Source organism: Lepisosteus oculatus, chromosome 5, assembly GCF_040954835.1.
Source record: "Lepisosteus oculatus isolate fLepOcu1 chromosome 5, fLepOcu1.hap2, whole genome shotgun sequence".
Lineage (NCBI taxonomy): Eukaryota > Metazoa > Chordata > Actinopteri > Semionotiformes > Lepisosteidae > Lepisosteus > Lepisosteus oculatus.
In genome coordinates this window covers 20,460,970-20,476,267 of record NC_090700.1, presented here as the reverse complement: position 1 = coordinate 20,476,267, position 15,298 = coordinate 20,460,970, and the positions used below count along the sequence as shown (strand labels likewise).

Here is a 15,298-nt window from a genome sequence, read left to right as displayed (position 1 = left end):
CTCAGCTCTTAAGCCACACCAGCCAGTTATTATCTTAACTGGAGATATTTAGCAGCTTATCCGAACTCTTCAGGTTGGGATTGTTTAACAGCTTATCCGAGCTCTTCTGGTGCTCCTGCTTTAAAGAGTCATTGAAAACCTGCAGTCACACCAGCTTCCAGGAGCCAGATTGGACAGCCCTGTTCTACAGTATTGTCAGTCTCTGCAGTTCTGGAGTTTTTCAATGAGTAAAGACACTTCATTAGGCTTGGTTTCTTTTGTATGAAGTGTAAGTGCTACCTGGACATTATAAATCCCTGAGATCTTGACAGAGATTCTGGATAGATGGTATGGGCTCTGGTACAGACATGGCCCTACCTGTAATAAATTGACACTAATTACCACGAAAGAAGCAGCATACTGTATATCACTGTAAATTATGTGCAGAGAACAAACTAAAAACTGGGACCAGTACAATGTTGTTTTCTGTGATGATATCTGCACCAGGTAAAGGCCTATACGAAACCGCAAGACAAGAATGTTTTGTGTTTAAAGAGAAGGGAGATTGATCATTTTTAGAACAAGGGTTTATAGCACAGGGGGGTACAGACTCTGATCATGTAGAAAAAGAGGGTTGGATGAAGAAATGCACAGCCTAGATATACTGTAACAGTAACCACATCCTGACAAGGAGCATTGAGCTCAAATGTAGTATTAAGAGTATGATATATGAAGTATGTAGTTAGTCAGAGGAGTCAGTTTTGGCATCACTATGAAAAATGTTCAACAAGTGGAGGAATCTAACCTTCAGAACCTTTGGAACGTTCTAAGTGGGTCAAAATCATATCGAACCAAAACCCAATCTGTTTTACTTTACATTAAAGCTATGGAACCAGCAGGGTTAATCTTGTATGGTGTATGACTGTATGGTGATATTTCTTATGCACCATAAAATTAAGGGTTTTGAAAGGGTGGATCTTATTTGTAACCCTTTCTTGATTTATTTGAACAACCTAAAGAATCTATCAGAAAAGCTGATGACAAGATATATGTAAATATCCAAAAATCCTTTTTCTTCAAAAAAGGTTACGAGTCACATTAGAATCCACTGGTATCCAAGATGTATTGTCAGGTATTATTTTTGTACACACCTGCAGCCATCCATGTGCCAGAGACAGAGACCGTCCTTTGTTTTTGTGCAAGAAAATGAAACAGGATTTACTTGCCGTTATTAAAAATTGTATCAAGATGGCAATATCAGGTGATGGGGCTTTTACAACACTGTACTTTGAGATTAATAAAATCTTTAAAACCAGATGTTCGTATTATTTATGAAGCTTTGTATTTGAAATAGAGCTTATTCTATTTTTGTTTTCTAAAAATCATTAAAAAATTGTCAAACATTTCCAGGTATTCAAGGAACAGACATTATCTGTAGTACTGGCTGCATGTCAAATCGTGCTCTGCATCATTCTGAGGTGGCCCTTGAGGATTCTTTGTGATAATATTGATTCAACTGAAGGTTTTCAAGGACAGATTGCTGAAAGGGTATAGAGGATGCAAGGAAAAGTAGAAGATATTAAAAAGTTTTATAAATCACCTTAAATTCAGGACAGGGTGTGAAGTTGTCGGTTTAAAGATTCCATTTCACCTCAAATACTTTTTAGCATTGTGACTTTATTACTACACTTATTAAGACACTTCATCAGAAGAACACATGAAGGATGTGTGCCACTCATTTTCTAAAAACAGAAAACTTTTCCTTCTTTCCAAAATCTTGCACATTAATCTTTTAAGATTCTGAATATGTAAGTATGCAGATCTGAAACCAGATTTATTGAAAGGTTTATCTTTAATTCCATTATGTTTTTAATCTAGCAGCATTACAAAAAATGGGAACCATCTTTGCTGGAAAGTTTCAGACTGTTTGTAAAGCTTTGAAAGACATAAGGTTAAGCACAGTAGTTGCTGCCTTGCAGCGGTGGGGCCCTGGGTTCAGTCCTGGACCTGTGGTGTTATCTGCATGGAGTTTGTATGTTCTCCCTGTGCTCACATGGGTTTCCTCCCACAGTCCATATTGGTACAGTAGGTTAATTTTCTTTCTGAGAGTGAGTGCATATGTGTCTATACCGTCTCTCTGTATCCCTAAATAGGAAGAAGTAGTTACAAGATAGATGGATGAAAGAAATAAATGCATTTTCAGTTGCACTGAGGATTTTCAAGAGAATTTCAGCCTACCCCTGTCTTAGTCTTAGATGTCTCTGGCCAGCTAAGACATTTATGGACCCCAGCCATTCTGCCTTACAGTCTGCTCATTACTTCTCATCACTAGTGGCAAATCTTGATTTCCACTGAGCTCCCCCAGGCATGTTTGACACCTGCTTCCTCCTGTCCTGTTGAGTTCTTGGCACTCTGTATCCTAGACCATTGCCAAAATCCGTTTTCAGGCACCTTTCAGGAAGCTGATTATTTTCCTCTCTATGATTCCCCCTGCCACTGGAGTCAATAAGCCGATCGCTCTGTCGTGTTAAAACACCACTGCCAGACATGAAACCCAGTCTCAGTCCCCATGGCAACAGCCTCATCATTGATCTGTAACAATGACATGTCCTCTGACAAGCAATCCAATACCTTGAATTCCTACTCCAATAGGGATGCTTTCAAGAAAGCTGTGTGCGTCTTCACAATTGCTGTTTTACTAGGTGATATGTTTTGCAGTTTTTTAAAAAATCACTTCAGCTGACATTACATTTCAGGTTTTTGGTAACAAAAGTTGTAATATTTTAAAGTTCTTGTGTGTATTTTCATTGTTAATATAATTTAATTATATATATATAACATTGTGAGTAGGTGGCACAGTAGTTCCCATTGCTAGGGCCCTGGGGTCATTTCTGGACCTGGAGTGCCATCTGCGTGGAGTTAGTGTATTCTCTTTGTGTTTGGTTGTGTTTCCTCCAGGCACTCTGGTTTCCTTCCAAAGCCCAAAGACATATAACACTAGTAGGTTAATTGGTTCTGGATTGAGTGTGTGTGCCCTGCAATGGACTGGTGTTCCCATCTGGGCTGAATCCCTACTTGCACCCGATACAGGCTGGGACAGGTTCCGGCTCTCTCTCTTACCCTGTATTGGACACAGAAAATTGTAAATGGTTAGAATGGATGGGTAAAATTGTGAGTACAGTGTTGCCCCTTTGATGTCTCTTATGGCCCACTATCTTTGAAACAATGAGGTGTGATGATAAATGTCCTCTTTATTGTATCCTGTTACTGTACGTCCCGTGTTGACATAATGATATTTAATGAATGATGCTGAATGCACAAGAGCCTCCTGTTTTTAAACTCTTGCAATTGCAACTCGGTCATTTGCAAATATTTTGCTTTGGGGAAAAAACTGTTTCGCAAAACATGTGTTCTGAGCCCTGCAAATCAGGCAAGGCTGCCTCTAAAGCTTAGATCACCATTGAAATTCATTCCAGGAGGACCAGAGCAGAGGCCAAAATTCTACAGTGATGTGCAATAGAATTACTGCTCTATATGGAGTACTGAGGACCAGATCCATTCGTATATTGATACTGTACCTTGCTCAATATTTATTTTGTATGTTGTAAGAATATATACTATATATAGTTAGTGTATGTGGGATGGAATTGAAATTAGAACTTTCTCTTTCAAGGGGAGAGCAGAATCAGTTCCCTTCAAGTTCTTTCTTCCAGGCCTAGTAAAAGAATACCTGACTGACTGCACAACAGTGTATTTGAGTTGATTTTGTCAAAGAGTGTCTCAGTATACAAGGTGCAGTGCGTCTTGCGAGGATGTGTAGCTCTTTGGTTTCTCTGTCTGTGGGTGATCTGCCTGTGAGAGCTGAATGAGGTTTGGAAGGTAAGATGACAAAGTTTAACTTTCTCTTTTAAAAAGAAAATCTTCAAAGTTTAAGTTTCCAAGCTCTTTGCTGACTTTCTTGAAAAACCATCTTTTCCTTTATTCCCTCCTGCTTCACCGTTTAACTATCCAAATATGTTATACTGTAATTCTTTGGTTCAGAACACCACAAAGTTAACAAAGATCCAGGTCCCTTTAAACTCTGGCTTTCCGTACACAATATCACTTTTCAGCAAATGATTTTTTTTCCTTTTCTTTGTCTGCATATGTTGAGTTTTACCTGTTTATCTACTGAGACCACTAAGATCCAAAAAAGAATTCCATTGTCTGTTATGGAGTAAACTGAAGGATGCCCTTCTTGGTCTGTTGGAAAACGAAATCATCAAATGTCCAATAGAATGACTTCTTGTCAACACTTTAGGAAAGCTGGGACCTTCTTTTCTAATCCTTCCTTTCCTCAATATAGTTGACCTGCCACTCAGTTTCAAGTAAGCCAAACAACAGGGAACTAATCCGTCTTGTTGTGGTATTCTTGGGTTTGTGAGTTCGTACTGTAGGTAAATCACCAGGCATGTTATAGGTAAAAGGAGCTCTATTTCTCTGCTGCTTCTTGGCTTCTTGGCGGCCTTGGCTTTTAACAGCCTATTAACCAGCTTTGTCACCTCAGAATGAGGACTGAAAAAAAGTTGAATCTGTCAACATACTGGTTTCTCTGCATGTATTATGTTTCTCAAGTTCTGTTTTGGCATCCTGGGTTTGAGCCTTGTGAGTTTTCAGCCCCAGCACAGCCAATCTACTCCACTTTAGTTAAAGTAGTTCAGTTTATCTCCCTGGTTTAGAAATAGCTTAAAAACTCTTTATTGTTCCTTTCCCTCTGTTATTAGAGGACATTAGACATTTTATGTGCTGTTTCTCCACTGTGTAGCATGTGGAGTGATGTCTGCCTAATAAAATCGGCTATTGCAGTATTATGACCCGACTCAGCACTTACTGTAAGTGTTTGGATTCCCTCATTCTGATATGCTGTCACCTCTGAGAGCCTCCACTCTTTTGTTCTCATTCATTTTACTGGGTAGCAAGCTGTAAGTTTATAATGACGATTCAGAGACCCATTTGTACAACTCCACAAAGTAATTTGCTAACAGCGATGTTCCTCCAAAGTGGAGTCCAGATCTCTAAGCTCTGCTCTGCTCTGCTGAGTGGTGGTATTCCAAGCTTGAAGCGCTAGAGGCCAAAGGTTGAATTTTCACATGACTCCCTGGAATAACATTTCCTCCACTGCAGGGGAGTCACTTCACTTTGGGTCACTCAGGCAGACTGACGCACCCATGCAGAAACTACATTTAACTCAATACTGGATCTGAGAGAACTGAAACCCAAGAGGGAGCAGAGTTACAAGCGTAGTATGTAGCACTGGCAAGGAAATGCAAAACCTCAAATTGTACCTTACAGCTTTTTATTTTTAGCACTGCATGTAAAGTATGTCAACCACTATCACTTTGTCTAACTGGATCCTTAATTGTCCAATCTTTTGTCTTCTTTTAAAGCTGAAACTCAGCGCAAAGAGATGCAAACAAAAAGATGCTATCACATCAACAAGCTCCTGCAGTGTAAAAGCTGGTTTCACTTTACAGTTCATCTAGTCAGTTCTTCACAACAGTCTGCTCCTTTTTCATGACAGAGTAATGTGGGGCAGCATTGTAACTCAGCTTTGTATTTGTACCTGATATTTAATACCAGGATCAGAAGCCCAAAGATAATCTAGTTTCTAGAATACTAGCAATGTTCTCTACAGTGCCTGCATCAAAAGCAATTGTAAAACAAAGTTTTGGAGAACCTGCCCAGGGCTGGTTCTTCTCTGAAATTCATTAGTATGAAACAGATTCAATCAGAAGCTACTGTACATCCCTAAACCTTTACACTGTGGAGGATGGAGTAGAGGATTTAGAAATCAGATGAGTTACTGTAGATAATGGTGGCACAGGAGCATACTCTAGTACTGCTTCAGCTCTTGGGTCCTGGGTTCCAGCCTGGCCTGGGGTGCCTTCTGTGTGCAGTTTGCATGTTTTCATGCTCCTTGAGTTGAATGGCTTCTGTAGATTATTCTGTGTGACTATACCCTGTAACAGACTGGCATCTTGTCCTGGGCATATCCTGTCTCATGCCCATTGTGTCCTGAGCTGGACTCTGGCTCACAGTGACCCTGTATTAGAAACTTAGTAGAAGTTAGTAGGTTAGTAGAAACTGATGTTTTAGATAAGGGAGTGCTGAGGATTGGTCATTTTTCCCCAACCAAAAACATTTTTACTAACACTAGATCACCCTCCAAATGTATTCATACCCCTGAAGAACTGGAAAATATATTTTACCATATCCAGGTATACACTAATTTCGCATTACACATTACTCAAAAACTAAAGGCTTTTGTGATTTTATGATCTGTCAAAAAAAGATAAATATTTCAAAATAAGTCATTATCAAATTTATTCACACCCTAACAAAGTATTTAGTGAAACTTTGTTTGCATGAAGGAGACATGTAGAAGCTCTGATTTCCTGTTTGGCCATAATTGTAAGCAGCTTTTTCACCATAAACCATAAATATTCTACCAGAGCAGAAACCTGATCTTGGAGAGCCCCAATCCAGTTAGTTTTATAGGTCACTGAAAAAGAGCAGTTGGATCTATACTGTTAATACTGGTTTAGGCCACTAGATGGTATCTTAAGGAATCTCTAAAGACAGTGCTAAATAGTCTTGTCTTTTCCATTTGCACACAGTTATGAGAGGAATCAACTCCATCTGATTTTATTCCTCTATAAAAAGGTTCAACACTCAGGATTAAATGGTAATTTCATGGAGAGAATGCAGAGAATGTTAAAAATGCAGTCTAATTTTCTGTGATCTCTATTATTGATTGGCAACACCTGTAAAGAGGATTATACAGTACCTTAAGTATTACAAGTAAGTTATTATTCGGGTCTTTGAAAGCCAAAAACATCCTGAGATTTAAGTAAAATTTTTGTTTAATATTAAAATTTTGGTTGGCATGGTGGCACAGTGGTTAGCATCGCTGCATCTCAGCGTTGGGTTCAGTTCTGGACTTGTGGTGCTGTGTATGATCTCCTTGTGTTCACATGGGTTTCCTCTGGTTCCCATCCTGGAAGGTTAATTCGCTTCTTGATGAAGTGTGTTTGTGCCCTGTGATGGACTGGTGTCCTGTACAGGGTGTATCTCGTCTTGTGCCAATTTCTTCCTGAGATAAGCTACAGCTGTCTCGCGCCCCTTAAATACACAACCTTCTTAAGTGGGGCTCTCCAAAACAAGGAGATGCCTGTACTAGAGACTATGATTACCAATCAAGAGCACTAATCTTTATGTTCTCTTAGCCAATTGTCATTGACATTTGTCATTAGTCATTCAGTTTAATGCTATTTTAAATAAAAAGCAAGCTAATGATGCAATACCTATGAAGTTTACTATAACTTTTCTATTCTATTGTCAAATATGTTTATGATTAACTGTGAATTTCTTCATTGTATTCTGGTTAACTTTGGAATCTTTTTGCCTGTCAGTTCCATCAAAGACACCAAAAGCAGAGGATGTAAAAAAAAGTCACAAAACTTTATGTTCTTCTCAAAATATATGACATTCTTCTCAACATGAGCTCCCCTTTTCTGTGATAATCACACCACTAGTGAGACTATCCAAAAACTCAGTCATTGTTTTATCCAGTCTCATGTTATGGTTCCATTTGACTTGGGAGCTGCTGTTTGGTAAATCTGTAGCTATTCATTTTGTTGCCGTGGAGTTTGGCCAGCGACCACAAATTCAACCTCAGATGGTAATTTTGGAGACATTGTAAACTGAGGTTTTTGAAGATTCTCAGTTGTTTCCCCTGGGTATCAGTTTACCTTCCAATATACTTTTCTGACCAGACATTAGGATAAAACCTTCATCTTGGTACAGAAGGATCCACCACATTGATGATAGATGCCACAATCAAAACTGCTGTGTCTTCTGGATTTCTGAAAGCTGCTAGAGTTTTTGAGGTTGATAATATTTTACCTTTAAATCTTTGAACGGTCCTTTGCCTCTCCCCATGACTACATGGTGCTAAGTACTTTGCATTTGTATTCAGCCTCATGTAATAACCTGTGACTATTAGAAATTCAATAGAGAAATTAACATTAAATTTAAACACTGACTATTCTGATATATATCATTTTTACATTAATGCTTTTGATGTATTCAGTAGTACTTTTCAAACATTTTTATCACAGATTAATTAATCAAATTGAGAAACAGTTAATAACATTTATCAGATCTAATGCTGCATTTTGTTATCTAACCTCATAATTAGACCTCATTAAGGAAATGGTTGGAAGAAAATGAAATATTTGATTAAACCCTAAGAAACTAGGAAGATAAAGAGAACATTTTTCATAGAAAACATTTTCAACCACAAATATTGCAAACAAACCCAATTCTTTGAACATCCATTTTATAGCTGCTTCTTCCAATTTAGTTTAAAAGGGAGCTGGAACCTATTAAGGCAAGCAATATGCACAAGGCAGGATACACCCTGGATGGGATACCAGTCCATCACAGTATATACACAAACAAACATAAACTCTCAGCAGGGCCAATTTTCCTAGAAGCCAATTAACCTGCTAGTATGTTTTTGAACTGTGAGGGGAAACCTACATGGATGAAGAAAAATAGCACCCCAGGTCTGGAATTGAACCCAGGGCCTCTGTGCTGCGCGACAGCAATGCTAGTCAATGTGCCTTCTTTGAAAACCTAGAAGCAAAAAACATTCCTCGCGAATCTGAGAGAAGTAATTGTGTACAGAAGAAGAGCGTGTCAGTGAATGAGAACATGGACACAAAGGGGACTTTGTCTTCTTCATCGCTTATGAGTGTGGGAGGAATAACAATGAAAAAACCTTGATTTAAACTTTCTATTATTACCTCAGTTAAGACCATCATCTTTGTACAGATTATTTTAGTTTATACGTCAGTGCAACATATTACAGTTATTGTGGTGTGCAGGACTCCAATTTTTTTTTTGGAGGCAACTCCACCCAGTGTTTTAAACAATCAATCCACAGAGACCGAGAAACTCTGTCACACAATGAGGTACCAAGATCAAATTATGTGTACTTATGAAACACATAATGTAAGCATGGATTTCACTGAAACTGAAAACTTAAAAGTCCAAAAGGGTGGGAAAACAAAACAACACAGAATTCACTGACTTCAGTGGACGCCACCAGAACACTTAACACTTTGTTTTCACTGTGGTCAGTACAGTACAACTATTTTTATACCAAAATATGTGGAGGTGTTACTGCAACTTTTAGCCTATTAACAACACATATATCAATAAATATATATATATATTGACATTTTCTACTGTATTTCCAAATCTTAGAAATCCTTTATTGATGAGTCAAAATTGTGTGACATTGGAAACAATAAAGCTATAATTGTAAAATATTATTCGAATATAAACTAATTGTTAGAATCCCACGTAAAAGCTTTCGGGCATTCAGAGCTCAAAGAAAATGATTGGCAGGCTGCTCACCAGAGATACAGTAGCGGCTCAAAACTCCCATTGTTCACCTTTGTTCAAGCAAAACAAAGAATTTAATTTCAATCCAGTAAAAGTGCTTTAGTGTTCTGTGCAAATTTGAGACTATTCAGACTGCGACTGAAAAGACTTTTTCTTCTTTGCAAAAACAAGAAACAAATACAGAGAAATATGTGAATCATGTGGGCTGAAATACCACATTGGTTTCTCAACTCTACTGGGCCAGGTCACTGGTCAGGTTACCTGCCCTGATTTTTCAGACTTGTGTGATAGAGTGCCAATGTTTAACCACCTAATTAACCTGTCAAGTACCTTAGAGGATATTATCTTTGATGGAGCCACCTTTCTTTTTTGTTCATTGTTTAGTAATCCATGAGTGGATCAGAGGCAATATAATAGTGACCAGTCTTAAAGGCTTCAATCCTTAAAGGCACTAACAAAATCATTTTGTCAGTTTTTCTTCAAAATGCACAATGAAACATGCACCAGAGGACACAAGTGGAAGTTACATTTTAGAACTGCGAACAGGTGGCACTTCCTTACCCACAGGGTTGTTTGTTGGAACAAGCTTCCAAGCCATTTAGTTGAAGCCAGTACCATGCATGGTTTCTTCAAGAATTCAAGAAATGGCTGGATGAGATCCTTGGTCATTTAACTACTGATTACCCAACTGGCTAGATACTAAAAGCCAAATGGTCTCCTCTCATTTGTAACCTTTCTTATGTTCTTGAACACTTTTCATCATTCCATGATTACACATAGTAACTCCTGATTTATTTGAACAAACCACGAATTTCATTTTAAAAAAAGCAACATATAATAAGCTACTGATTTAAGACTGACCTGTAAAATAATAGTTATTAGGACGGACAGGTCCTGGTCTGAGAGTATAGAAACAGTCAGAGGAACTGTGTGAAGGAGAGAAAAATATCTGAGGAGATTAATTTGAATCCTTTTTATTTCTACCTTTAAAAGCAAGTGAGGGTCCAGATGTACGAGTTTCTGTGGTACTGCAGTTCTCCCTTCGCTGTGGTCAGACATGGACTTGTGCTACTGTCAAACACCATCTGGTCAGCTATTGTACTACTGTGGCTGAGAGCTTCTTAAAATTCAGATTGTTTTGTACTTCTTGGTTCTTCATCTCCCTCTAAGGACTTCTTCAAGGACAACCTACAGTAGATAGCGCTCCTGAATTTAAATGCATTATCTGGCCTTGCCACCGGAGATATAAATGCTGTTGTTCTCAGTGTCAATTTACCACAGTGTAGGAGATAAAATGAAGATTTTACTTCAAAGGTGCAAAATGACTGCTGAGAACACTCAGGTCATTCAGAGATAGGACATGGTTTTAAAACTGCAAAAGATATTATCCTGCTAATTAAGTGGTAAAATTAATATTCTCACTACCTGCAAGACAGCCTTAACACTGCTACCTCCCAAATATAAAAAAAGCTGATTTTAGTACTTTGATTGGTAGGATTTGTGCACTTCAGAATGAAATATTATAGAGGAGTTGTTTTTTAAAAAGCAGCATTTGAGCAGCATTGGTGTGATTAAAAACTACCTTCTTTGAGATGCACACATGTAATTTTGTCTTTCCTCTCAGGACTATGCATAATTTATCTTATGTTAATTTATTGTTCATTTAAAAGTAGTTGGTGTGAAAAGTGTGAAGACTATGGTCTATGGCCGCATTCTGTATTTATAAGAGCCTGCAGTAGCACCTCACACTACATTCACTACATTAGATGTGTTAATTGGTTTGTGATGCCTACATAACGAATTGCCTTTTTTAGAATAGCTAGAGTTTGTGAAAGGGACATGATCATTTGTAGACGTTGCTGTAGGATTAAGCTAGGAATGCCAGAAAGTCCTCCAGCTTGCCCTGTCCAGAGTTTGAGAGCTCTGTACTATTAGAAGTTTTTCTTAAATTTTGTGACACCCTGCTTCATGTGTTCAGGTGTTGTACATGCTGAGATTGAAGCAGATGACAGTACTATCAGCTGCAGTGAAATTTTACAAGTTTTTCACACCCACCTGAGAAAGTTCCCATGAACGTCTACTGTACAGTATGTGTACATTAGCAAGTACTGTACCTAGCACAGTAACACTGAACAAGTGACATTTTTTTGAGAGTTTATAGGGGATATATAGGACTTAGAGTTTATAGGATTTATAGGGCTGAAGAGTTAAATTTGAAATAGAAAGCTTTTGTACTTCAAATGTTGCTATTAAATAGTTATTCTAAGTGCTTATGGAATGTTCCTATCAAGAATTAGTGTTAAAGGAATATACTGTACTGTATATTGTATATTGAGTGGAAATGAAAACTTTTTCTATTGCACAAAACGTGTTTAAAAAATATATAATCGTTTCAGAATTGTATACAACAGAATGAATGTTTTCTATATAATTCTTTTGTTCCCTGTATTCCAAACCTTCTCTGAAATCTTGTCTATAAATACGGTATATACTTTATATTAATTTGACCATTGGATCAGAACCCAGAGCTTGCTGGGGGGAAGGAAGGAGGTGTTCCTCCCAACGTTTTACTTCTTGAATTCCACTCTTAGTGTAAATATTTCCCTTTCCCAGACACCGATGTCTGTATGGGTACAGTGTGTAAAATTTAAATAATATTGATATCAAATATTTATTTTTGATTGACGCTATGGAAACAACACCAAAAAATAATAATACGACATTTAAGGTTTTTATTATTCTTCTTGGGAGAGTTTAGTTAGAGGGTTTTAAGATATCTGTCATACATTTGGGCTAGAAAATGTAATCTCTGGACGTCTCTGGACTCTGCTGTGCTGGTAAAACGATAAAATAAATATATCAAATTGAAAGCTTGTTTTATATTTTATTGATTTTCCGATTAAATTTAACACTCATAGCCCATATACACTATATTATTTTAGAGGGCAGTTTTTAGTACAGGATTTATTTGAGTCGAAGAGCTCGTGAATGCCACTTTTCTGAACTTTCAAGTGATGTAATAAACAACTAGCAACATGCAAGCAGAGTCCTCGTTTTTTCTCAAGGACAGCACTTTAAAGATTGATGTGTTGTGTGGTGCCGCTGCCTGTACTCCCCCACACCTCACTATAACACCATTCCCCCTCTCCCTTGTGTGGACTGGAGCCTTTACATCACTTCTGAACAGAGCAGACACGTACGTCTGCATTCTGTGAACAGAAATAAAAGAAACCAAAGTGTTGCTAAGCTTAATAAGCAGGAGAAAAAAAGTTTAAAGGACAGCAGCATGAAGTCCTAATTACAGGGCATTAGCTCTGACTCTGCTGTTTTCATGCTGTGCCGGTCAGGAGTTAAGGCCCAAATCAACCTACCGTGCTAAGTGGAATGAGAATAAATGGACTCTCTTTAACAGCTAAAGGCTCTCTGGGTTTTTATTGGGAGCGTATTTTGATTTGGGTTCATGGTACATAAACCAATGCCTTTTATGAAAGGGCTTACGCCTTGTCTTGGAGGTGAAGCTCTGTAAAGCATTATCAATTAAACATAATGGCTTCATCGCCTGTGCCTGCTTAACTTTTTCTTTTTTGTTGTTAATAGAAAAGCTTGATGTAAGAGTCTGCTTAATTCATGGGAACAAACAACTGAATTTTGACATATCATCAAAATGAATTGGATATGATGTACACTTATCAGATATTAAGTGTTCCCATTCCTTTTTTGGACTTGCTGGCCTGGCCTTAAACAGGAGGGGAAAATTGAAGTCCCCTGGAAAAATCCTAATTAACGATTAACAGAATTACTGAGGAGTGCAGTAGGCTTCTCTGTACTGACGCAGGTAGGAAGAGCTGGTGACATTCATCAAAGAGCTAAAGTAAATGCGATGAATTAACAAAATTTAATTTGCCTACAAAGAAAGTGGAAATGGTGAGCTGCAGGTGGTTGTGATGCAAAGTGATGAATTACAGGAACTGAAACCACGTGTTGAGAAGGAGTGGGGTTTGTCATGGCCTGCTTGAAAGCAATGCAGAACAGTCTAAAACAGGATGAACTTTTGAAAAAAAGAATTACATAAGAAGGGATCATTTCATTTGATGTATCATTGTCTCACTCACTCCAGCTTTCCTCTGAAGAACGGTGAGAGATGCACAAAACCCCTGCTGGTGCACATGGCACAAAAAATATGATGAAAAATGAAAGGAAAGAAAACATAATCAATTCACTGATAAGAAAAAGTGCTTCCCCAGTGTAAATGCAAAACAGCGGCTAAATAAACATCTGGGAGCACTTTGCTTAGAGGCCCTGTCACCTCATACAGAATGTGATGATCTTTTAATTGACGCCTTTCTCTGTCTGTTCCAGATGTGCCCTCTCACCAGACATCCTCTGTGGCAGTTGCTGGCGCTGTGATTGGAGCTGTGCTTGCACTCTTCCTCATCGCTGTTTTCATCATCGTGCTGGTGACACCCAGGAAGAGAGAGCCTTCGTATCTGGACAAAGTGTGAGTAATGAAACCCTAATGAAATTAAATTGAATTACATTGCTAAACCCTGGTGCACAATGAATACCTATAGATCCCAATGAATCTATTAAAATAATGAGAGTGTGTTCATGAAACCTTTACCATCATATTCAATTAAAAGCATCTAAATCATTCTTTATCAGAAAGCAGCACAGAAAATGTTGGGCTGTGAAACAAACCTTTTAGGATACCAAATACTAAGTGTATTAAATTACTAGAAGACATTTAAGTTTTACATTTTGTAACATTAGTGGTTTTGTTTTTTCTGTTTTGAAAAACAAGTGCTAATGTGGGTGGCATGGTGGTGCCATGGTTAGCATTGCTGCTTCACAGTACTGGGGCCCTGGCTTCACTTCTGAAACTAGGGTGCTATCAGTGTGGAGTTTGTATGTTCTCCTTGTGTTTACATGGTTTTCTTCTTGGTGATCCAATTTCCTCCCAAAGACTGAAGACATACTGATAGTTTAATTGGTTTCTGGGAAATTGGCCCCTGTTTGACAATGTGTATGTTTTTGTCTGTCTGCCCTCCGATAGACTGGGCGGCCTGTTTATAATGAAACCTGCCTTGCACCCATTGCTTGCCGAGATAGATCTATTAGTAGGAATGTGTTCTGTAATGTACTATGATCAGTCAGGAACTGTACTGGAGATATGATGAATATTGTTGGGTCCTAGTGCTTTTTTTCCTCTATTGTGGGATTCCATACTGACCCTCAGATAGACTATTGAATACCTGCCTTGAGACAGCAAAAATAAAACTCGACAGCTCCCTGTTATTGAGGTTTTTAAAACATTTCAGCCATCCCACACAGTTGGAGATGTCTAGAGGTGCTCCAGACTGTTTCAAGGCCACAGGTTTAGTCCTTGACTGAAAGTTGCATCACTTCCCAAAACCTGTAGTCCAACTGGAACCTGGCCAGTGCCTGAGGAGTTCCAGACAGCACTTCAGCTGAGAAGAGCAGAATCATGTCTGTGCCTCAAAGATTTCATATCAGCCTTATTGTACATGTGGATAGAGCTGACACTCTGAGAATCAAGTGACCTACCAGCTTACTGAAATGACAGAACTGAAGTGAAATTACAGTGAATGATACTGCCAAGAAACAGCTGCGAGATATTGTTGAAATGTTCAGGGATCCAAAACGTTGTAGTAGGGAGAGAAGAACTGACATCACACCTATTTTAATTAATAAAAAACGAATTGCTTCTAATTATTTCAGTGCTGGTAACCACTACTTTATAGTTGTCAATTACAATGTAAAAAAGAAAAATGGCACTTAATATCCTATTTGGACAAATGAATCAATAAATAATTGAAAATATTTAGTCTCTAGTTTGATATAATAT

The 15,298-nt window shown here is 38.1% G+C and overlaps 1 protein-coding gene across 1 annotated transcript in view; it reads left to right on the top strand.

The window, feature by feature from the left end:
- LOC102682295 (nectin-3-like protein) overlaps positions 1-15,298 on the top strand; it is a 119,807-nt gene that overhangs the window by 87,549 nt on the left and 16,960 nt on the right. The window contains exon 6 of the mRNA XM_015341979.2: positions 13,792-13,930. Coding sequence (XP_015197465.2) covers positions 13,792-13,930 — 139 coding nt within the window. The remainder of the gene's footprint in view (positions 1-13,791; positions 13,931-15,298) is intronic.